This window comes from Limanda limanda, chromosome 1 (assembly GCF_963576545.1).
Source record: "Limanda limanda chromosome 1, fLimLim1.1, whole genome shotgun sequence".
Taxonomy (NCBI): domain Eukaryota; kingdom Metazoa; phylum Chordata; class Actinopteri; order Pleuronectiformes; family Pleuronectidae; genus Limanda; species Limanda limanda.
The window spans coordinates 28,734,104-28,759,681 of NC_083636.1; the positions used below are offsets into that span (position 1 = coordinate 28,734,104).

Below are 25,578 nucleotides of genomic sequence, written 5' to 3' on the forward strand. Positions count from 1 at the left end.
AGCAATTTAATCAACATTAAATTGTATTTAAAGTAAATCATATAAACAATAAAATATAAAAATAAATGGATTATAAAAAGATAACTTTATGAATCACTACATAATTCAGGCTCCTCTCAGCTCCTCTGCAAGGCTGTTCCAGCGACTTGGAGCGTGATGTCATAAAGTAACATCGCCAAATGTTTTGGTAGCTGTGTGTAACCAGTCAGTAGACCGAGCTGAATACCCCATGTCTTCAGATTTCCTACTGCAGTGGTCTGCTACTGGCAGCCTGCGGCAAATAGTATCTGGCCCATGATTAACATGAAAAAACCCCAGCAGTTAAGTTAATCATTCAAACTTATATAAGCTCCAAAGGCGAAGAATGACAAAGTGAGTTTCATTATATGAAACATTTTGGACTATTTGGACTATTGCATCTTCATTGCAGATAAACCAGGTAGGATGAACACAACGTTTTCTAGCTTCACTCTGCAATGTAGCCTGTTGAAAAACAAAATTGTTACAGTTGTAGAACTGTTTGAAGAGGACTCATTAAGGACATGGAATAATTCGGAAGTAGCTCAGGAGCATTAACACAGGACAAGAGAACAGCCCATTCCAAACAGGCGGGATTAGAATGGGCACTGAACTAGCAAAATAAACATTACGATGTGGACTAAACCATTTCAACCAACAAACACCCCATTGAAGTAAAATGGCAAATGGTATTAACGAGTAAATCACCAATCCATCTCACCCAACACTTGCTAATGGGCTATTGCATTGGCATGATCACATTAAGCCCCCTGTAATCTCTGCAGTAGATGAAGGCTACTTAACAAGCAGCCTTAAGCTCTTCAGCAGGCTTTCTGTCAGCGACTGGGAGCCCGGGGCGAGCGCAGACGGACACCATGAACCCACAGACCGGAGCAGAGTGCGAGGAGGAATCGCCACGAGCACTCCCAAGCTGATTGGGCCAGATTTACACTGCTGGCATATGACTGGGTGGAAAATAAGAAATGTGCCAATAGCTTGTTAGCTCCTGGCATGTACACACTGCGAACACACTATGTTTACGCGTTCGGTGCTTTGGCAGCAGATGTCACTTAGTGTCGTTGCTCTATACTGACTAACTAAGGTTAATTGGTCAAATCTTCAGAGAGTGATTAATAGATCAGCCATGTGAGACAGACTGGATTGCACCGAGAAAAACGGTAAAGTAAGGATAGAAACGCACGCACACACACACTCACGTATATACAAGGGGTAGAAAAGATAAATAAATAAATGACCTCAGCTTTAAGAATAACAGAATCAGCTCCAAACGCTGCCTCACGCCTCCTTTCATAGATTTAAAATAGATCAAAAAAGAAGGGGAGAGGGATCGCTAACAATTTAATTAACTTGTTAAGAATATTGATGATATGGTGACAATCCACAGCAGGCTGCAGAATGTTCTATCTTCAAAAAAAAAGGGCCGCTAACATCTGTAGGTGAATGTTTTATAATCCTATCAGAAAGACAGATGTGCTCCGAACACAGCAACAGAAGGAGAAACACAATCATCCCCAAACACACTTTCTCTCTCTCTCTCCCTCGCGCACACACACATACTCGCATGCAAACACAATTTCTGCATTTACATGTACTTCAGTAAAAAAATATATATTCCGGGCTTTCAGCAGTAACCTGATTTCGCAAACGTCGTATATGCAGGAAACCCGGTTTCCCTTATTGGGTTAAGGGATTAGGAGAAACGAGGCTAAGACAGGCAGATTCCTGCTGAGGGTTTTGAAACTTGTTTTTAACATCCGTGCATGGAGATGACACAGACCCAGTGCAGGGAAAGATACTGGCAGCAGTGAGGCAGGACTCATACATGTGATCTGTGTTTTCCGGTGTGTGAGTATGGACCAGTGTTAATTTTGGCAGCTATTTTTGATTTAGTCTTAGTCTTAGTCTTTTGACGAAAATGCATATTAGTTTTAGTCTAGTTTTAGTCATTTTTATCCTTCTTAGTTTTAGTCTAGTTTTAGTCGACGAAAACAAATTACATTTTAGTCTAGTTTTAGTCGACGAAAACAAATTACATTTTAGTCTAGTTTTAGTCGACGAAAACAAATTACATTTTAGTCTAGTTTTAGTCACATTTAATAGCCACATTAAACTCCTTTTCTTCCCTTCTCAGGTCCAGGGACCCCCTGTGTTGTGTCTACAACTGCGTACTAGTCTAGCTTGCAGTACTTAGGTTGTCCATTAGATGTCCCTCCTATAGGTCTATAGCAGGGGTCGGCAACCTTTACTATCAAAAGAGCCATTTTGCCCCCTCTTCCCCCAAATAAAATTTGTCTGGAGCCGCAAAACATATTTGATAACAAAGCTGATAAAATGTTATATAAAGTTATACTATACTAATCTGTAGATTATTGCATTTATGAAATTATAGAACAACAATAAAGAAAACTGTTGACATTTTATTTATTTTTACCTGTTACAACAAAGGGAAACACCAAATGCTTATGAAGAGGAGAAGAAAATACACAGGCAAGTGTAGGCCTACTTTGAAATAAATTAAACGCAGAACTATGTAGGGTTATTTGAGTCATCCCCATATTTGCTGGAAATGTATTAAATAAGAAGTACCCTATTTTTAAATAAATAAAAACATATAGCTGCAGCCTATATATTTTAGTTGGCGTTGGCGAAATGTGAAAACAAAAAGTGAAAGCAGATCAGACCGGAGGAGGAAACTGAAGCTCGGTAGAAACCAACTGCAGCCTCTGCTCTGATCCAGAAGCTGCGGCGCTGATCTCAGAGCAGCTGAGACCAGAGGAACTCTGTGTTTTCACTGTTTCCATAGTTAAGAAGCAGCCGGTGAGTCAGTGACCGGCCTGCTTCACCTGAACGAGCTCTGATCTCACTGTCTCTCTGAGTGAGTGCGCGGGGGCGGAGCCTCGGGACCGGTGCGCTGTCTGGCAGCACACACACACACACACGCACACACACACAGACACACACACTCGCCGCTCCGGGTACTTCATGACGGCCTGATACGATTATGTTTTTAAAAATTGTTGTGACTTAGTCAACCGCCAACATTATCGTTTCGTCTCGTCTCGTTAACGAAAATTAAAATAGATTCCGTCATAGTTTTTATTTTCAAAGATCTATTTCGTTACGTCTTCGTCTCGTCTTAGTCATGGGAAAAGGGGCGTTAACGAATATTTTTCGTTATCGTTATCGTCAACGAAATTAACACTGTTATGGACGAAGATTTTTGTCTACAAAGGGCGTAGGAGTAATCTGAACATCTGCTATATACTGTAGTTTAAACAAATGAATTTTTCCTTTGCATGTAAATCACATGGCTTCAGCTTTTAGTTCGGGGGAAAAAATGAAATTTCTTATGAAACTTTTAATAGCAGTGACATCGCATTGATTCGTGTCAGGCTCAATTTGGAGAGAGGAAATATGAAATCTGTGAAATGCTCCTACAGCAGCAGCCCTCTCACACTGTCTAACCTTTCTCCACATAACCTCCACCCAGGCCCAGCTAATGGCACTAATATCCTTAGGACATGTCTGACACCACCTGTGATAATGCGACCAGCAGACAGCTCATTCTCTCTTTCAGCAGGACAATAACGTGTCCGCTCTTTCCAGTTAATGAGGGTCAAAAAATAACACGTCAGCATCCTTGTGCCTGCAGAGTAAATAACAGCAAACATGTGAGTAAACTGAACGTGGGGAAGGAAGAATTATGCTTTGAACAAAAGTTGGATTGTACTCAGAAGTTTTCAATTTCACTACCTTACAAAGCTTTTACAGATAAGACACAAGTACAAATACATCCGTCCTGGATTCGTCTTTTTTTTTCTCCAAACCAATAAACTAACAGAGATGAAATATTGAAGAAGCCCTGCAAAGGAGGGAGATACTGAAAAAGCCCAGGCACTAGACTCTGAAACGCTCAAAAAGCCACTCAAAGCCTCTAAAGCAGCGATACAACACGCACACAATCGTCCATTCAATCTCAAACTTTCACATTTCAGTTCTTAGCTGAATTGTATATTTGAGAGTGATTGCGGTACTTCTGATAAAAGCACCATTTGATAATGCAACTGCACGCGCCTGCACTCGGATGTATCTACTCTCGTTCATTATTTATGCCGCGGTCATTTTTAGTCCCGTCCTTTTAACAAATAAAATAGTAATAATAGAAAACATTACCCTAAGCTGTATGGCTGCATTTAAATGGCATTTGGAATGTCTCAGTGCCGAAAGAGGTAGAGCAGATGCCCAAAGGATTACTTCATCTGAGAGAGGGACGCTCGTGTGTGTGTGTGTGTGTGTGTGTGTGTGTGAGTGTGTGTGTATAAAGTATACATCTGCTAGCAACTGTTAAACACAGCATGAAAAAGCATTTACAGAATGTAGATATGTACTGTATGCCTGTTTTGTATCATCCAACTCTTCCTTTATAGGTATAGACGGAACATTTGGTACATTTGTGTGTGTATTTGTGTGTATTTGTGTGTATTAAACACCTCCGGGCCGAGCAATGACAGCTCTTTTCTTTTATGTCCTTTGTGCTCTCATCCCTCCAGCGTCTGTGTGGTCAGACACTCTCCAGGGCTCGAGTTATGACAGTGGAGAGATACCGACCAATTTACCTCTGACAACCCTCCACACCAACCTGTAATAATGTCTCCCCACTTATAATATATATTGCGACTTCAAGTCTCGGCAGCTTGAGTCGCAATTTCCATTTGAGTGTTGGTGATTTGTTATTGTTCCATTAAGATTTAAAGCAAGGCTGTTCAACATTTACTAAACAGCAGCCACTGTTGAATATACACTGTGAAGGTTTCTTGATGTCCATTCTACATCTACTACTACTCTTGAAGGGTCAGGGCTTTAAATAGAGACTTTATGAAATGCAGCTGAGCCCTTTTTAGTTTAATACGTCCAACATTACATTTCCTGGACGGTCAGAATTTCGTAAACAATGATGCAAACACCGAAGTTCTCTTCCTGGCTGGGTCTTATCCATAACCATGTATTCTTCCCTGATTCCTCACGTATTTATCGTGTGACAAACGGAAACAGCCTCAACTACCAGTGCTAAAAGCAACATGGAGCCTGTCTCCAGTCCATAAGAGATCCCAGGTTGTTACTACTGTAGTGTTTCCTGCAGCTAAGCAACAAACTGCAGAGGAGACTATCTGAATGATCAGGCTAATGCATTTTCAGGCGTTTTGATCAGGATAATTTCTGGCATAGACTCAAAATGCTCATTTGAAGGAGATGGTATTTGTGTGGGTGTAGGCTAAGTGTTACTCCTCAAAAGACTAATATGTTTCCTTGAGCTCTAACAACAGGGTTGTTTGTATTTCCTTGCCTGTGGGGCACCGCTGCGTATCTTGGCAGTTGCATGCCAGGTGGAATCATTTCAAAACGTTGGCAGAAATGTGTTTTGCATAACAGGTGTGTGCATCTGGTGAACACCACTTCAAGAAGGGTAAACAAACATTTCAATATCTCAAGATGTTCTGAAATCAGTTTTTTTACCTTACAACAGCAGCTAAAATCATACTGATGGTACATTGACCTGTGATAGGAAGACTGGTGCCTCTGTCATTGCCAGTCCGTGCCCACTCGCATCATTTTAACCTGGAATTAGTCCCAGCAAATTATGTTAGAGTAGCGCAAGAGCAATGATCGATTAAAAAGTTAATTTTTAAGTCATTAAAAACAGCGAGGAAACTTTTAAATCCTAATAGAGGTTGGGGTGTTTGTTACAGCGACAGAACGTCCGGGTTTGGGAAGCCAGGGATCATTAAGATTATATATCATTCAGCCACGTTTCAGCTCAGTGAGTGGCACGACACATTTGCAGTTTTGGTCAAGTGATTGAAGGGACATGGACATGAATGCTCGGACTAAAAGCTAAAAGAATAAATCCTCCCTCGTGGCTGCAGAAGCTACTGGTGCTGGGCACAGTGTTACTTTACATGACAGGATCACAATTCGAAAAGACTCATTAGGTCATGGGCTGTTCACATTAATATCAGCGACACATCATCTATCTAAAGTTTACTACCACAAGATAACATTAGCCACCATACGTGACTGGACCAGAGGTGCGGCGGCAAAACACCACAGGTTGAGGAATTATGCATCAATTTATGAATTCAGAATTTATATTGCTTAATTTCCTCTCATAAAAGGACGACTACCAATTGTTTGTGTTGGTTCACATTCACATTGATTTACAGGATGGTGTCTCAGTCGATCGAACCTAAGACTCCTTCATTCAACCCCCTTCAGCTCCACCGAGGATCCCCTGGCTCTATCAGAAGCGGTGCAACCATTCACTCTCTATATTTGAGTGCATGCATCGGTATTTATTGTTCTTGCGCTCACATAATGCACAGTTCCATAAAGCAAACACTATAAATAGGCATTATGGGAAATCTAGCATTGTGCCTGTACAAAGAACCTGGAACTGCCTTCAGTGGTATCCGAAGAGAGTTTGTTAGAAGCCTCCTTTCGCCCGGCTTCTATGATCTATGACTCATTATACCTTCGAGGATGCTGTTCCCTATGTTCACGTGATTCATGGGATTCCAGGGACGTCAGCAGCACTCAGTGCAAACATCTCGTATTCTGCATTACCGCTGTATCCCTACAGCCGAGGACGTTTTAGGCTGCTATAAGCAGGAGACATTACTTTAGATTTATCCGTCCTGTCTGCGGCGCCTCAAAGCTTCTTCAGCCGTACATTTTCTACTTCTTTCTCCCGCTGAAGGAAGCTGACAGGTGCGGTACACATCATCTCTGTTTCTCTCCGAACCCCGAGGGAAACGGCTCTGCCTCTTACTGCATTCGGCGAAAAACGATTGATAAGGCAGCATTGGGATTTATGTAGAGCCATGGCATTGAGTAATTTACAGTATGGAAGATTGGGTGAAATCTTCTGCCTGGGCCTCTGTTGCAGTACCTGCCTGTTTTATGGTCCTGTGTCATTGCTCTGGAGCTACTTCAGAATTATTCCTGGTCATTAGTGAGTCCTCCTCAAACATTTCCACATTATTCTGTCACTTTGTATTGTTTGTGGGCTGGACGTTGTGTGCAGGGTTTTTTATAAACAGTCTATAGTGCAGAATAAATAAGAGAACGTTTCATCCTACCTGGTTTATGTGCAATTAGGATTTTAAAGGCAATGCTATTAATATAATTGGCTTTATTACTGTTCTTGTGTGTGGCTCATGTATGTTTGAATTGCTGAAATAGAAAGGATCAAATTATAAAGGGTGCCCCCCCCCCCCCGTGCAGCAAACTTGGCAGTGCACTTTCTCAGGCAATTTTTCAATACAAATGCCGATTTTGATGCTGGTTCTATCAACGATTTACGAGAGTTTGCGTTCCACATACAGACAGACAGACACTTGTAGAATTACATGATAGATATTCTGCAGTTTTTATACAGACATGACTTTTAAAGCCAAATTTCTTATCCATAAAGTGAGAAAACTGTGGCGCTTGTGTCTGGTTGGTTTGATTCGGGCATCATGCAGAGCATTTATGGAAAACAGCTTCTTTAAAATAGTAAATCATGGGCATATAAACGTGACCACGACATCACAAATCCTTGCTGAGCTGATCGTACAGAAGGTCCACATCTCGTCGTACGCTGTTTTCAAATTCACAAGAGACGTTAACAGACATCTCCTAAAGGTCTGCAAATACTGAAGGAAACAATGATTTTATTTCAGGCTGTATGGGTACGAAGGCGTTGCAGAGAATGGAAAAATAAACTTGCTGCTCCCTATTATGTCTCATTTTCTCCCTCCACCTCAGATCTTGTCTTTGTCTTCTGCTGTCTCCTCTGTTCCCTCCTCCTTCTTCCTCTTCTTCCTCGAAGTAACCTCATCATCTCTCAGTCTGTCTGCAGCAGTCTCCCGCAACAGTGCGGCGCCGTGTTGAAGTATGCTAATGAGGCGGCGGCATATGGCTCATTCCTTATTTAAGCTCAGCCGTCAGACAGACAGTAAGCCACTCGTCTCCCTACCTGCCCCCGCTGGATCACACCACGCTGATCTCTTAATGAGGCTCAAGCGTTATCACAATCAGCTCAACGCACCTGGCAGGATCAGTAACTACTGCTTTATCACTTCAATCTGGGCTCGCGTGTAAATCCTGTTACGGGACAATATGCAGAGAGTGCTTACTTAACGCCGCCGCATTGTACCAAAAAGAGCTGGAAACTGATATGACTCCCGAGCTCCGTCTGCGTGTGTGCGCACACACTCTGGCACAAATATTAATTCATGCATACACACACACACAGACACAGACACCGACACACCTTTACCCACTGACAGGCTGGTATGTAGCCCTCTTCCATCATGCTGTTGTAAGCACTCTGTCACTGTGACAGTCCTGCTTTATTTGGTGATAGGAGGGTACGACCTTGCCTATCTCGCGCGGTTAGTCACGGAATTTACAAGTGCACACACATAGGCGCACAAATCACTGTCATGCCAATGTAACGGCGACTTAGGCTGAGGTTTGATACGTGCCCTATGTGTTTGTGGTGGAAGTGAATGAAAAATGGGAGCGTCAAACCGGAGCGTCAAGGATTTATGACTCGACATAGGCGCCATGTTGAGATGATAAAGAAATAGAAGAATAAGTTGTAATATCATGAGAATAATGTCTTAATTGAGAACAAACTCATAATATTACAAGTTAATCGGAAATTTAGAAGAAAATCACGATATTATTATATATTATTATATCACAACTATTGTTTTATATATTAGAAAAATAAAGTCTTAATTGAGATATCTGTGAAATATTCTGAGGAAACAGTTATAATTTTCATCACACTTGAAAAACGTCAACATGGCCTTGCTACTGCATGAGAACAACTAGTTCAGTACAGATACAAATTCCAGACAAATACATTTGAACGTGTGCGGCGGCCACACATTACGAGCAAATATATTAGCAGATCGGAAGAAGTATCACATTTCACACGTCTAAAACCCAAGTGAGGAAAACCCATCGTGTTAATGTGAGAAAGTTTTAAATATCCATCAAGATCTTGGTGAAGAAAACAGCATCACACCCTTGCCCAGAAAGAGGACGACACACTCAAACGTGTAACTAAAGGCAGTAGATTTAGTTTATCTGGTAAAGCAGGTGTAACAATTTTTATGCAGCCTGAACCTCTTTGCATGACATGAAAGAAGCTTATTATTTACACAAGAGTTCATTGTGCAAAATTCAGAATATCAATCTCTGAATAAATTAGGACGGATCCAAAAAATCTGCACTTGGATGCTTCACTTAGATGTGTCACAACCTTCAACAAAAAAAAGAGCTGTGATGGATTCATGTAGCTGGAATCTAAATCTCTTAAGTGTTACAAGGCCTTAGTTCTCTGCTAAGAACTGCTCCGCTTTCCCTGAGGGCTGCGACGGTACACTTCAGAACAAAGGGAAGTAAATGGCTCTAACTAGCTAAGATGGTGTGTGTGCCTGTGTGTGTGTCTGTGTGTGTATGAAATACATCTAAACCACACACTTCCAAATATAACTTCAAACAGCTCAGTGTCAATGTTTGTTCACCTCGCTGTCTCTCATTCCCAAAAGACAGAGCACTTCCCACTATACAGTCTCACTCAAACAACTGTGTTTGCCTTAGCGAGGCCAGACAAGTGACATAAGTTTGATCAAGGAGAAAAACACACACACACACACAGACACACACAAACACACACATTAAGAAATGCTTATACTTGTATCCCTGTTCCCTCTATGTTTCCATCTGTTTCAGGACAACAAAATCCTCAGAAATTATTATGACACAAAGACGAGAGCGTGAGACCGACAAAACCAAAACACAACGGGTCAAACTCTCGTCAGCTATAATGAAAACAGCTTCTTACTGTGAGCTTGAGGCACAATGACAAATTTCACGAGTGAGAAAATAAAAGAAGCTGTATTTTCACGAGACAGCTTTGCAGTTTGTCTGTATCTTTATATCCCATCTTTTTTATAAGGTATTATATCTCAGCATTTGAAAATATATCGTATATATAAAAGGAGGGCCAGAGCAGCCACCTCCATCTCTGTGGGTTCTTTTGAGACTGAAGGAAATATTTATATAACCATCACTATGCTTTTCTTCTGCCTCTTCGATCGCCTTCTTGAGGGTCAAAACGTGTTCGATGTGTGAAAGTGGTGAAACACTTTAACGGTTCTAGCTAATGGGGGCGTGGCAACACCGGCTTCACTTAGAAAATCTGAACAGAGCAGCCCACTCAGCATGTGTCACCTACACCTACAGAACTTGGTACGGACCTGTTGCATATCCAGATGTACAAAAAAGCCTTTTGGGCCAATGGCTGAAACCCACCAGGAAGTCGGCCATTTTGGAGAGTGTCAGGGGTTTTATTATTTATTATAATACATTCACTTCAGATCAGGTTGAGATGATATCAGGGAAAAATAAGATGAAATAGTTGAATAGATAACAAAAGATTACATTTTCCTTGAACAACATGTCCCTAGCGTGGCGTTGAAATTGGGATGTTCTGCCATGACACAGGAAGTTCACAGTTCATGTTTCGATCTCCACCAAACCTAACGCGTTAACAATCCCGCCCTGAAGATATATTTACCAATAGTAAATGATGGTGGCAAAATCTTTCAATAGCGCCCCCTATGACATATTGATGTGTTGGGAATTCAGTAGTCACATGCACCGTGTCCGGTCTGCTTGGATCCCTTACATGCACGTAGCGTGAGTGCTCGTTCAATGCTGCTTGCAGCTTGAATTTAGTTCTATTATAGGATCAATTGTCACAGTAAGAGCTTACAACAGCTTTTGATTCTCAACCTCCGCCCTTATGGCTCCATTAACTTTTTGTCACATTTTTCATACAATGTGTTTCAGGTTTACCAGTGTATCTGAGAGCGGTTTTATTTCCTCACTTGCTGCTTTATTCATTTCCTTTCTGCACTTTACTGTTGACATTCTCATTTCAAGTCTGACTAATTAATATCCCCAATTTCTAAACAAAGCATAACAAGCATCATGGAGTGGTCCTTTTGAAAATTTCTCTCCTCCTTCCGTCTTTGATAAAACTTTAATGAGACCTTTCCGGATTGAGACATGGGATTCTTAAGGGAGTACAACTGTAATCACTGAGGGTCCTTGGGGATAAAAACACAGTAGAGAAGCTCATTTATTGACTCTCACTTGAAAGGAAGCAACGTTAAATCGTTATTATTTTGTAATTGTTTTGCGAACAAAAGCAGGTTTGTGAGTGCAGACATAGTGAAAAGACCTTCCATCTCCCTGTTGTCAATCTCTGCTTGATTATAGCCCTGGTGGAAATGTAGCGACCGAGGGCATGTTCCTATTTCAGTTTAAAACAGCTTAAGAGCTTTGTGTGTTGTGTGTGTGTGTGTGTCCACTTTGAACACGGGTGCGTGTGTGTTCTCCTCTGACTCACTGTCCAGCCTCCTCCGTCTGTGGTCATGTCACAGTAGACCTGGAAGCCTGCCGGGAAGTGAACAGGAAACACGGAGTAGATGCCATCCTCCCTCTGACCACTAGCGTACAGATCGCCGCAGTCACGTGGACGCGAGCCTAGGGAGAGGTGAAAACAGAGGAGGCATGAAATTAAATAAAGTCCAACTTTGCTCGCGAGGGCAACGAGCGCTCGCAGCTGTAAGAATGAAGAGAGGGGATGAGGAAAAACACGAGAAAAAACACTTGTGACCCCCCAGCACAGTGAACATGAGGTGTGAAGTGGTCCCGTCAAAATGACACAACACAATGTCAGCGTACTCTGCTGTCTAGACTGTTTTTTCAAAAAATGATGGATGTCAAAAACCACAATGAGTTTGTTTTCTTTCCAAGGGCAGGGTATTTCGGTTTAAGAGCAGGACTTATTTATTTATTACGTTCATATTTTTGAAATGCTTGTTTTTCTTTAATCACAGTAACAGGAAGACAGTGTAATAATAAAGGGGATGGAGAAGCTGGAGGGAGGAATTCATCCACAAACAGGGTAGATTTGAGTGCAAGCGGGTTTTCAGTTGGAGCTTTACAAAGTGTGAATGTGAAATCAATAAGTCCTGGCCTCAAACTGAGAAACACCACTGTTGAATGAAGTCAGGGTGAAAACAAAATAAATGAGGTGGTACAGAATGTCTGTGCTGAGAGGAAGGACCCAAAAAAGATGGACCGCGGGATGGATGGGGGCGGAGGATAAATGAAAAAAAGACGGAAGGCCAGTTGTTCCAAATAAAGACGGGATGCTGTGGAGAAGAAGCAGAAATACAGCACAGATACGCAGATTTAAGACAGCACAAGTTGTGAGTGAAAGAGGAAAACAAAAGTGAGGGAGGAAGACGTACGGCTCACAGTGAGGAGATGTGTACATGGATATAAAAAGGGAATTCATGAAGAGTCAGGGTGTAGACAAAGAAGAAGAGACAGGAGGTTGTAAGCTACAGCCGTGCGGAACAGCAGCACCCCTGCCTGTGACTCAGAAACCCGTCTCACACCAGGGGTACAAAAAAATAATCTATTCCCCAGGAAGAGGGAGAGGAATTCTGTGATGAGTACAGTGTCATAGATTATGCATGCCAGCCTTCACCGGGTCAAACTCCTGAATTTAAAACAGCCGGGAGAGTTCTTGAAAAGGCCGTACGAGATTTCCTTTTTTTTTTTGGTTACAGTCCCTACATGATATGGGATGTTTGGTCTCCCCGAAGCTTTTCCGTCTCTCTGTCCGCCCTAATAAGCTCCGACTTTCATCATCATCACACATAAATGGTAGAATTTCACAGTCGCTCTCTTTCATTACAGGAAGCTGAAGCTGTCGCGGTTCCATGGGACATTAAAAAAAGACACTATCATCATTATTTAAGAATTTTGCCCTCTGTAACAAAGGCTTTCAAAGTTAGTTATTTTTTATGTTAAATGATCCTTTGCGAGAGAGTGGTTCCTTTTCCGTGGACCCTCGTGTTGATCGTGCTGCTACTACACGTCCACTTGCTTGACTTACTTCACGACTTCACACACATTACGTATTCTGCTGTTCCATCGTTTGGTAGTTCCTCCCCATTGCTTGTCGTCTTCCCTGAGCCCAACATGTAACCCCTCTCTCTCTAATTGACATGATGTGTCAGAAGTAGTTTCCCGTCACGCTCCGACCCGTTTTCAACATTACTCACGTTCTTCTTGTCATCACTTTGCCCGTCACTAATGCTTCCTGTCATTTCAACGCCGGCTGTTCCCTCCCGCCCCGCAGTAGTTATTGCCTCCCCGATTCGCCCAGTGTTTCCCCCGCCTTCAGCCATTGTTTAATTCCCGCACACACCTGTGAACCAGATTCCCATCGCCCGATCAGCTCTGCGACATTCACCGCACGGCCACTTTGCCTCCGTTTCCTGCCAGACAGTCAGGTGCACATGTTGCCGTAATAATCCCCTTGACGTGTTGCCTGTTGCCACCTGCATGGCAATTATGGGCTTTTTTTCCCTCAATTTACACCAAGTGTCAGCATGTGATCTCCATGTGGATACATCACCCAGACAATAACATCGGAGCACATGCATCATTCATTTGACTATGTTTTTTTTTGCAAGAGGAGACATGTTAGTTTTCTGCCTTTGTACCTTTTACCAGGCCTTTATTAAGCTCACTAAAAGAGGCAAAGTTAGGATTTTTTAAACTTCTTGGGTTGTTTTTAATTGGTCATGCTTTACGATCTGCTGCCTTTTTTCATTAGTGTTGGTTATCTCTTTTTATTTATTTTCAAGCAACCGGTTTTTGCTCTTTATTAAGAACCTTTTCCTGGTTCTATTCCATTTCTTAAAGTAAGGGTTGGTAAACCTGGAAAAGCTAGCAAGAACAGGCTACTCTTAAAAAAAATGCAACCAAGACATCCCTCGCCCTCCAGCCCTCTCGTCAAAGCTACACCCCCAAAACACTTGAACGGGCACTGACTAGAAAACTGCCAGAAGCCGACTTTTCTTTGACTTGCTTTCTTGCAGTATAGGTCTCCCCAGAAGGATGTTGGTTAGTAAAAAATGTCAGTCATGCGAGGGCGACAGGCACCGGCTTTTTAAAAATCTATTAATGGCTTTCAGGACGTGTAGAGGATTTCAACAAATAACAAAAAAAAGTGTTTAAGAAAGAAATTAACAACCCAACTTTAAAGATTTTGGAACATATTTACTTCTCACTCCTCCTGGACGATGTACCTTCATGCTGATGTACGTGCAAATATATACCTATATATCTATATTTGTATATATTGACTTTGAATTTATTGCTTGTTCCTTATCATTAGGGGAGATAGTGGTGAGTGTATCTTTGTTTGATATGATTTATTAAATGATTTGTTTCTGTGTAAAGGATGGAAATGAGATAATTCATCAAAAAAATATTTTTCAATCACATTTTTATTTGGCTGAGATCTATTCACAACAAAATGGCAGACTACGTTCACATGTGGTCTGGTTCTGATTGCAATGCTGTGCACATTTTCCTCATCCCAGTAGGATATTGTGCAGATTGCTTCTCTTGCTTAGTTTGGACAGATCAACTGTTAATGGAGCCTCAGCTGAATCACAGTAAGCTTTGTGCTGTCTGATCTTATCTGTCCAACTCCTCTGGGGGGGTTTTCTGCACAAACCAAGCCTTTACATTCCCACCTGGAGAATTATTCTCCTTTTTGACGGACTGCATTTCTTCTATTGAACAGTCCCCCTGGCTGTGTGTCCTTAGATCTCATAGATCCCAGCTCCAAAGTAACTCGCCTTTGATGGTCTATAAACGCTTAAAGGACAAAGCTAGTGATATTCTATATTTTTCTCACTGCCAACAATTCCCACAAAAATACCAAAGTATACAATGGGTCTGTCTCTCCATACGTTCTAACAGTCTGAACTGTTCTGGCTCCTGCTGAAATTGATTTTATTAAAAAAGGGTTTTCCTAAATCAGGTCACCACTGTAGTTTCTAACAGAAGGAAAAAAATAGTGAATTATTCTGTGCTATTTTCTGCTGCTGTGAACTATACATTTGTAACAGCAGGATGTGGGACTGACTCAAGAGACAAATCTAATGTTTACGAAGGAATAAATCCCCTATTGTGACTTATTAATGTGCATTAATATAAAATATAGTGGTCATTGGCACGGAGTAATAATCTAACAGGCTCTGAATACACAGATTATAGCTGTTAGCAGTGGGATGGGACCTCTGAGGAGAGAGAGACTGTTCTAAACCCGTCTGTGTGGGGACAAAGTCTTCAGTTACATAAACCCTCCGAAGCAAGTCACTCTGACATCTCAGGCACTGCACAGTGGGAACTGAACTCATTTAAATGCACCCTGCCCTCCTACCTTCAGCTAACACGTCTCATTTAGTCACAAGCATTACAGTGGTTTCCGAATATGTCCTGCATCCAACCTTTATTCATGCGTTGACTTACTTACTTTTGTTTTAAAATGTATTACTTATAACTCTGAATTATTTATATAGCAGCAAACATGCTAATAAAACATAAAGTCGTAAATGTCAAAGCAATATGCATGTGCTTATAAGCTGCAAACGCTTTGAACTTTAACTTGTAAATCCTTATGGAGACAAATGAAAGTAGGATTCTTACAGGGGTTTTAAGTTTGCACACAGACATGAGCATTACATCTGAAAATGTGCTGTTGCGTTTGGACGCGCAGAGTTTTTATTTATGTTTTATTTTGTTAATTCCTTTGCACCTCAGTGTGAACACTTAGTATATATGAGAGTCAGTAAAATGGTAAATTAATTTTACATTCACACACTTTCTAACACCGCATCTATGTGCAGCACTTTCTCTATCACACATCACGTATACACTTGCTGACCGGAGCCATTCAGGGTTCAGTATCTTGCCCAAGGACACTTTGGCACGTGAAATGAAAATGAGACTGGGCTCAAACCCCCGGCCCTCTGGTCAGTGGACAACCCGCTCTACCTCCTTCTGCCTGAACCACAACTGCCCTTGCACCTGGTACACTGACCGCACAGTACGTAAGAATGACACTGAATTACAAAAGGATCAATAGTGTATGTGTTAGTGACATGTAGGTCAACACGAGAATATATTGCATGCTGAATAAAAGTGCACACATGTATAATATGTTTTATATCGCTTGTGATTAGTGCTGATGTGGTGTTTATTCTACTTCAGTGAAAGATGTCTTTGATAAAATGTTAAGGTTGCACTTTACAAAAAAAAACAACTGATTGCCTCTGGGTGCTTTGATCGAAAACCAGGCCTGTGAGTAGGAGTTGGTGGACTTAATGTAAAGTGCATGTAGATAACATTTAGATGAACTCAATGCTTTTGTGTTTTTTTCTACACTGTACAGCATTGTGATGTTTTAGCATATTATAACACGGTGAGCATGTATAACCGTATAAGACGCTTCAAACCTTGTGAAGGGAAACATGTGAAGCTCTGTCCATGGTGCTGAACCTCAGAGCTGGTTGGTCAATTTGTTTGAATGTTGAACAGCTTCACTTCTGACATTTACATGGCTTGAGGATATCTGTGCTTTAAATAGGTCAATGTGATGCACTCTGGGAAAATTCTGAATCCATGAAGCCTACCTGAATTCCAAGTAGCAATAATGAATTATAAATCAAATAACAGTGACTTATAGCGCCATTGCAAAGTATTATAGCCTAATTAGGAACTAATTTACAGAAGAAAATTATTCTAGTTAAAATTAATTATCTCCTGGGTTAATAGAAAAGGGATGAAGAAATAAGGAATAGACTGCCACTGCAAATAATTTAAGTAGTTCTGCACTAAGTAGCTCTTAGAGAATTTTCTTTGTCTGTATGAAGCCCAAGAAGGTTTATGACGTGTCAGGTGACGCATCCCACCTTTAATAATAGGAGTGGGGAAAATGACTGCTGTTTTAAGAATAACAGTCAAAGGCCTTTAATGCTTGACAGATTCAGCACTATGGAAATCATTACCGATAAAAATAGGCGATTTCACAAAGAAGAGTAAATTCAAGACGTCAGAATAAGTTGTATCCAACAGTCTGGTGCAGTGTCGCTGAATGAACGTTGAGTGATGGCTAAGGACAAGGTCAAAGGTCTGCATATAATCACCGGGGACGTTTTAAGGGTCTTTAAGGGGGCCCTGGCAAAAGGGAATTGATTATTTTAGAAATCAAAATTTCTAAACAGTGCATACCCTACTTATACCAAATAATGAAGTAGTAACGCTTAAGTGCAAACCCCAACATCATCCCAGCTATCCTCATCCTTTTAAATGTTGTAGTCCTTAACCAAACGCTTACTTTACAAAGCTTTAAGCAGAAATATAGTGGTATGGGGCATGGGGTCTCAGACCATGATGTCCTCGCAGACTCCTGTATCGATCATAGAACTTAAAGTAAGTCTCCACCCCAAAGTTTTGAAACCCTGGGTAGCATTAGGAACCATATTGAATTCATAAATATTCGTTTTATATATTAATTTGGTACTAAATGTGATAATAAAACCAGATTTAATGTATTTCATCAAGAAACAGTCACATAATTTAGTTTACACCTCAAAAAAAACTAATTTAAGTGTTCAATATCTCTGTGAGTGGTTCCCACAAAAAAATGTCATCAGTGTAGACTCTTCTCAGCTTGAAGCCCAGAGCAATTACTTGCTCTGCCCACCCTGTTGTGGCACGAATATATAATATCGGTTTTCTCACTTATCTAATTTGTTTAGAAATAAGTGTTGTAAACTTTAAGAGTCAAACTTTCTGACACATACATCTATTTCCCAGCTGCAAGTGGAGGAGGTGTTCCTGTAGAGAAAATATTAGTAATGAGCTGTAACAACCTTCACATATTTGACAGAAGTGGACACCTGTATCCAACAGGCTGGTACGAAATAATAGGAACAGCAAAAATCCACCAGAGATTCCCCTACAGCCACAACAGGGCTGATGTAATCATCCTCACGACCTTCCACTGGATGCTGCCTACACCATGTAAAATATGAATTAAAAATACATAGAGCTCGTTTATCATTACTCCCTATTATGGAACTTGACCAGACATTTCCCCTTACATACACAATCTGAAACAATGTATCACATGAGCCATTAAAAATTCATATTACAATGTTCATTCCCTGTTAAGAGCAGTATTGTGACTTCACATCTCGTTGCATCGCATTGCAAGGTGTTCTTGTAATTGCGTTCTCCCCATGCACTGGGCACACACTACACAGATCATAAATTGACTAATGGTTTCTTCAACAATGGGGACCAATTGTGTTTCTGTCTCTGTCATCTTTATAATTAGCGCAGAGCCAAGAGAGAGCAAATTAAAACTTGAAGACATTATTGCCCGTTTGGGCGAGGATACCTGTGAGATAACGATTTTGCAAAGATCTAATTTCTCTGTTGATTGATTTATTATTTACAGCAGTTGCAAATTCTGCTGGGTTTTAGTGTAACTGTGTTAAGGCTGGAAACTTCTGGAAGGTGGTATGAGGCATAAATCTGAAACAGAAGCTTTAACCACCAGTTCAAATTTTCAGCACCATGGACAGAGCCTCAGCCAGTGTGTCCCCCTGCCCTATTAAAACCACAAACCTCCGAAATATCCAGCTTTCAAATGTTAAGAAAAACAGCCCAGTTTCAAGCTTTTAACATAATCCAATGGGTTTTTAAATGATTCATTAAACTAAACGATTCAGAGATTTATTTCAACTCATAAGGGAACACCTAAATCTATCATTTTATCTGAAAAAATCTAATTCACCAGAATGGGAAATTCATAATTTTTACTCTGCAGCAGCACTATGTAAAATTATTGGGCCCAACCAAGGTTCATGTTAACACTGGATCCGGGTATTTTTGGTTTCACATTTCAAGCTAGGGGCACACAAAGTACTTTTTGTATGACATACAAACATCCTGTTATCACCTAGGTAGTCTGCATTTACCTATACTTGACATTGATTGGTTTGTAAACGGGCAAATTAGTGACATTGGTGTGTCGTCAACTTCGGGGGTCTTTCCTTTAGGAATGAGGAAATAGAAGAAGAACTCAATATGGTTATTTTCTTTGCGGCTGTAATATCATTATCTGTACTTGACACCATTTCAATTGCCACTAAACTGTCAGAGGTGAAGATTGCTAATAGCCCTGTGAGGTGCTTCCGCTTCTTTGCGTCTACTTCCTGCAATCAGTTCAAAGGTCTGAACTGTTCAACCTTAAAATGTGGAAAGCCCTCTTAGATGGTTTTATTGTACAGGTGTCAGAATTAAAAAAATTGAAATAATTCTGCATTAATGTCATATACAGTATATATAGAGAGAAAAGTGGGGGATTTTTATAATATATGATTAGAGTAGAAGATGCATCAACATTAAAAATCATATTTCAATGGAAAAACATGTCCTGTCCTAGAACTGAAAGAGAGCAGAAGAGTTTCTCCAAGAAAAAGACAGATGATTCAGTTTAACTTTCAAACCATTGTCAGGAGACGGCAGAGGTTTGAGAAAACAACAGCTGATAGGTAGCAGGTGTACCAGATAATTACCCAATTGCACCAATTAGTCTGATGAGGCCACATACCTAGACTGTTTGTAAAGTAGGCTATAAATAAAACAGCATACACGCCGTGTGAAGAACTGCAAGGTTCTCCGGCAAGAGTGAGTCTGAAAGTTTGAAAATATACTTCTGCTCTTGTGTCACAACTTAAGCACATGACTGTGCCCTCATGTTTGCAGATGTGTGAAACATACATTCTGGAGTCTCACCGGACCAAAAAAAAACGTGCGTGGAATCTCTGTCACTTTATTATTGCATGCTGTATGCTGTTCATGATCGGCCTTCGCTCGGTGCGCTGTGGCTACCGATGTGAGGCAAAACCCAACAGGGGAATGCCACTGGGTGTAGTGTGCCTGGTTAAAAGCCTTCCAATGGGATGATGCCTCGGGCCTTTCTCTGTCTCACAGCAACACAGCCCAGTGGACATACAAGTCATTCCTCATTTACAGTGAAAAAATTCACATCTCTACCAAGGCCAGTGGATAATGTGGATGAGACGGGCCCGAGGAAGCATACTGATATCACCGGGGGAGGTGGGGTTGGATGAATATGTGGCAAGATGGATGACGGACAGACCACACTGGAATATCATTTTACAGAATTGTGGAGTCTGGCTTACAGAGTGAGGGATCCCGACATTGGAGCGGAACACAGTGGCAGAAGGTCAAACATATATACAAGGGGAGCCAGTGGTGTATGAATTATAAATAGGGAGGCAGGGGGACAAATTGAAAAGCAGACACACACATCTACAAAGGAGGAATCCAATCTTTCCAGTCAAGTATACATACTGTCTATGAAAATCGCCCCACGCATAATTTCTCTTACCATTGGAGCAGCCCTTCAAACGGCCCCCTCGTACTGGTGCCCTCTGCAGGTCGGCCTTGACGCGTGCCTTCAGGCCCACGTTCTCCTTCTGCATGGCGTTGAGAGCGTCGCTCACCGAGTTCACCACCTTCACCATGTTGATCTGGCTGTCTGACAGCAGCTGCAACACACACACACACACACAGCAGGGAAAAAAGACATATTTACAGTTGAGGTTTTTTTTATATATAAAAGTGAAGTGGCACCAGGGTTTATTGTGTCTTTTACCTATTTAATTAGAAGTGCTGCATACTTTTCATTACCTCTGATTATTTACCAAGCGTCTTTAAAACCTTCGGGCATACGCACTGCGCTTTCAATTTATTTCATTACATTTAAAAACTATTAAATTGTCAATGGCATAGTCCCCCATTCCTGCCCTGAATCCAAATGCTGTTTGATACGAAGGACACGCGTTTTTGGAGTAATGAGGTATTTCTGGAGAGCAGAACAGAGCGTCCCGGGCAAAGAAACATATTTGTGTAAATACAAGTATAGCCACAGTGATATTACCCAGACATCACATTGTCCTTGGGGCTGAAAAACGAGGGAAATACGTGACTTGCTCTCCGTCTGTTATATATCTGAGTGACTTGATGCACACAGTGATCCATGAACATGTCATTCTGAATGGATCACTGGTACCTCTATTATTAAAACATTCCAAGCCAATCCAGCAGTAACCACCTGTGTTCACAGTTTCATCACAATGCATGAAGGGACTCATCATTTATATGAAGGAAGCTCGACATTTCTTCGCAGCTCTTCCCGTAAAAGGAGTGATAATTATTAACTGCCTCTGAAACTGTCTGCATGGATGGTACACACTTTATGGACGGTAGTGTAAAACATTTTTTTCTGGGATTGCTACAAAACATTGGCAGAACGTATTAAAGTATGGACGGTTGCCACAGTTTGGATAATTAATGGAAAACACTGACAGGGTGAGATAGGGTGTATTAATGCAATAGTCTGATTTTTAGAATAAATACATAAAATTGTGACTTTTTTATTTTATAAATGTGAAAGAAAGATGAAAATATAGTCTCAGAGTTGTGAAAGTTGGAGAGTCCAATAGGTTCAATACAAATTATCCACAAATACCCTTTTACATTTTAAAAACTCATCAAATCTAAGCTGATTTTGATTGTGAGAATTAAAATCAATTTTGGGAGTCAATCATCAGCATCACTTAACCTGTTTTGAAATGATTGCTTAAACATATTTTTATAGCATAATCTGATTTCCAACTGGTTTTTCACAGATGTTGATTGTTCCTTTGTTTTTTTAAAGTACTTTTAGCCTCATTTAGATAGATAAAGTATTATTGTTATCATTATTATTACTTCCCCAGTTTCACATGTCCATGGAAAAGGAGATGCAAACTTGATTTCCTGGTCACGTGATGAGATATGTACTTATTCAATCGATAGGAAATAATAAACAGAAAAAAACATTCTTTAATACAGCTTTCTCTCTGTACAATTCAATAAAGCAATTGTTACCATGATGCCCATGTTTGCTTTGCATTGGTTTTCTTGGCAGGATTTAAAGTAGATGCAACTCAAATGTCAGAGCATCATTGAACACACCAGCAAGGATAAAACCTAAAGTAGTTCAATCTGCATGTACAGTGTGACATTGAAAAATGTTTCAATAAAAAACTTTATAGAACATGGAATTAAAAGGCTGCCTGGCATATAATAAAATAATATGAATGCACTTTACATCTATAGTAACTCAATTTGAAGTTAATGGGCTCCAACATACACTTCATAACCACTGGTACGGTAGAGTCCTTTAGGGACCTTTAGGAAACACACAGGTGCAAAAATCCCATATAGCAAAGACACCACATGGTCCTTCATCCCACAATGCACCCCGGTGAATTGTGTGAAGCACAAAGAGCCCGGTGGGAAGGCTGGTGATGAATGTGTGTGCCGGGCTTGGCAGAGAGCGGGGTAACCTCTCTGATCTGCTGTGGTCACTCCGTTTCCTGCAGCCCTTTATGTACTGTTCCTCATGGAAAGGTCGTTTTCACACGTTGTCCTAGTTGGCCGACGCCTTGGTGCAGCCAGGTGTTGGGCCCCATACAGGAATACGCCATACTATTCAAGGTATGAGGAATATGGCTCTTTCTTATGCTCAGACGTACACACAAACTACCTTACTTTAGTCTCCACAAAAAAAAAACACACACACATTGACCTGCAGTGTTCAAAGTCATGTATAAGGAGTTCATGGTCTTCCATCACAGGTACAGTATGTGTGTGTAGCTATATTCAGCTGTTACAGCTTTCTCTGGCCTCAATAACAATGCGACACACCTCAGAGGCATGGCGAGCTGCACTGCAATCATATTACATGGGCACTGGAGCTTTAACCCACGCGCTGGACACAAAGAAATAAGACACAGTATGTGAATGCCCACATGAAAGTACAAAGAAAAACCACACATGCACAGCACACACACACAACAGAAATTACCCGTTGTGCACAGCAGCGAAGCCGGATACAGCAAAGAAAACTGGGTTTTCTGTTCTCTGAATCTATCATTGTTTTGCAGGAACTTTTGTGCGTGTGTGTGTGTGTGCGTTCATGGGGGGGATAGGCAAACTTTTCCACTGTTTTCTTGCAGGATTTGCTATTATTACACTGTTGGGTTTCTTCTAAGCTTCGTGTGTACCTTCCCTGCGTGCAAATTTATTTCCAGAGTCGTAATTTATTTGGTAAGCACACACTGTATGTTTGTCAGCACGCGCATGTGTGTGTGTTTGTGTGTGTGAGAAGGGAGAGACAATAGCAGAGGAGTGTCTGCACTCTTAATGCTAAGCCTTGACTGACACATCAATTAGGATCGCGGTGTAATTAGCTCTCGTTAGGCAGACTTTACATTGGCTCACAAAATCAGTTAAACCACAGTGCGAAATACGAGGGGCCTTGTTTTTTTTTACGAGTCAGGCTTTAAAATCCAGGCAAATTTAGGTGTTTATAACAGATCCGCTTCAGGCTCATTTTTTAACAAGAGGTTCCTGTTCGAGCTCTACCTGATCCGCACACTAATTCGCACTGCATCTGCACTCCTTTTTTGTTGTTGTTTCTCTAGCTTAAATGCAGTTTATGTTGATGTTTGGGGTCTAAACTTAACTGCATTACACACGGCTGAATTATTTTTTGCCTAAGCACATGACAAGGTTTGCCTTTTTTTGGTCAGAATCCGATGTTCCGTGAAGTAAACACTTATCCCTGTGCGGCTGAGGTCACACAACAGAGACGAGTCGCAAGGCAGAAACCAGGCAAGTTGAGAGACCCAAAAAAAAGGGGGGGGGGGGGGAGTATTTCGGTCTCCATCTGTCTAACAGAACATCTTCACCTTTGAGACGAATGCTGTCCAGTCAACTGGAGCCTGCAGGAGCTAATGGGAGAAGTGAGAGGAGCCGTCGAGTCACAGTGCTCCTCTCTTTCCTCTTGACTGGCAGAGCCCTCGCCAGTTGAAAATAATTTAAAGCCTCAAGCACATTTGTACAATTCCGTGGCCTTGCATATAAATCCAAGAGGCCCAAAGGTTTGAAATGTAATGAGAAAAACTTCAATCCACTGTACTTCCCCTGGACCTCTTTCAAACCCTTCTGCATTGACAGGACATGTGCTATAATGGAAAAAATATGAATGTTTCTGCTAAATATTCATTTCCTGTTTCTTTTTTTACTCAGTCTGATGTTGTAAAATCGAATCCAGTTTGCCAAACAACTCCAGCTCAGACACAATTAGAATAATGAATCAGTTAATCACAGAAAATAATCCTCCAACTATTTTCATACTTGGTTTGTTTATTCAGTAAATATCTTTGGGTTTTGCACAGATCAGACAAATCAAATTTAATTTATAACCTTAAACTTTGGGAAAAATCTTTAATGTTTAGCAAAGACTAGACAATTAATAGGTCAATTAAGACTATGAAACTGAACTTTTCTTTTGTCCTGCTAGAAGAGCAGGTCTCAAACATTCTGCCAGACTGAAATATTGATTGATGAATAAGAGGCTGTAGAAACATCATGTATCCAAAGGATCCATCTATTAGCTATACTATTTATCCTCTTTAGGGTTATGGTGTAGGGGGGTTGGAGCCAATCCCAGTTGACCTTGGGCGGGACTCGGGTAAATCCTGGACAGGTTGCAGGCGCACAAACATTTAAACCAACTTTAAATTTAAAGTGTCCAATTTGCATGTCTTTGGACTGTGGACAGAAGCTGGCGTGCCTGGAGAAATCCCACACTGACACAGGGAGAACATGACATCTATACACAGAAAGAACCCAGCTGAACTGGGATTCCAACCAGAAACCATCTTGCTGTGTGACAACATGTGACATCCACATCCTCAAAAGATCCAGTCGAGCTGAATGTATCGACTCTTAACCCCATCCTCTCTCACCGAGCTGCACTTTTACCATCCAGATATTAGATCTATTTATTCTCATCCTGAACTTCACAGCATCTTTTTCATCTCTCGGTAGCTGTGTTTGCAGAAGCTCATCTTCATCCTCTCCACCTCTTCTTCAATTGAATCTTGGTAGCTAATTGTTCTCCCTGTGTGTTGTTTCTCTGATGCCAATTAGCTATAGCAGGATGTGGCACATTCTGAATTCAGAGGGTGAACTAAAAATACCGTCCTGGATCAAGAGGACAACAAGGTGTCATATATTTCGTCACCATACTTTCTTCTTACCCTGACAGATGTGCTTTTGTTGTTTTGATTATTACAGTCCAGCTGCACTTACACCAAATATCAATAAACACGTGAGTTTACTTGTGGTAGGAAACCAGCTCACGATTGCTCAGTGAACCTCTGCCTCAGTAACTGTATCCCTCTGATTAAACTGTCTTGGAGATCCAAGGCATACGGGAGTTCTCTGAAGCACAGAAACAATGAATAAAAGATTCCCCTAATGATGGACAGAACCTTCACGCATTAAGGGGAATGTTTTCATAGCAAATCTGATCCACAGAGTCTCTGATCTTTGATCGGGCGTTTTGATTTTACCCGCGTGTCGTATAGTGGGGGGGCTAAG

The 25,578-nt window shown here is 41.1% G+C and overlaps 1 protein-coding gene across 1 annotated transcript in view; it reads right to left on the bottom strand.

The window, feature by feature from the left end:
* The window catches only part of fibcd1b (fibrinogen C domain containing 1b), a 117,492-nt gene that overhangs the window by 50,763 nt on the left and 41,151 nt on the right, over positions 1–25,578 (bottom strand). The window contains 2 exon segments of the mRNA XM_061074778.1: positions 11,513–11,649; positions 20,468–20,627. Of these exon segments, the coding sequence (XP_060930761.1) occupies positions 11,513–11,649; positions 20,468–20,627 (297 nt within the window).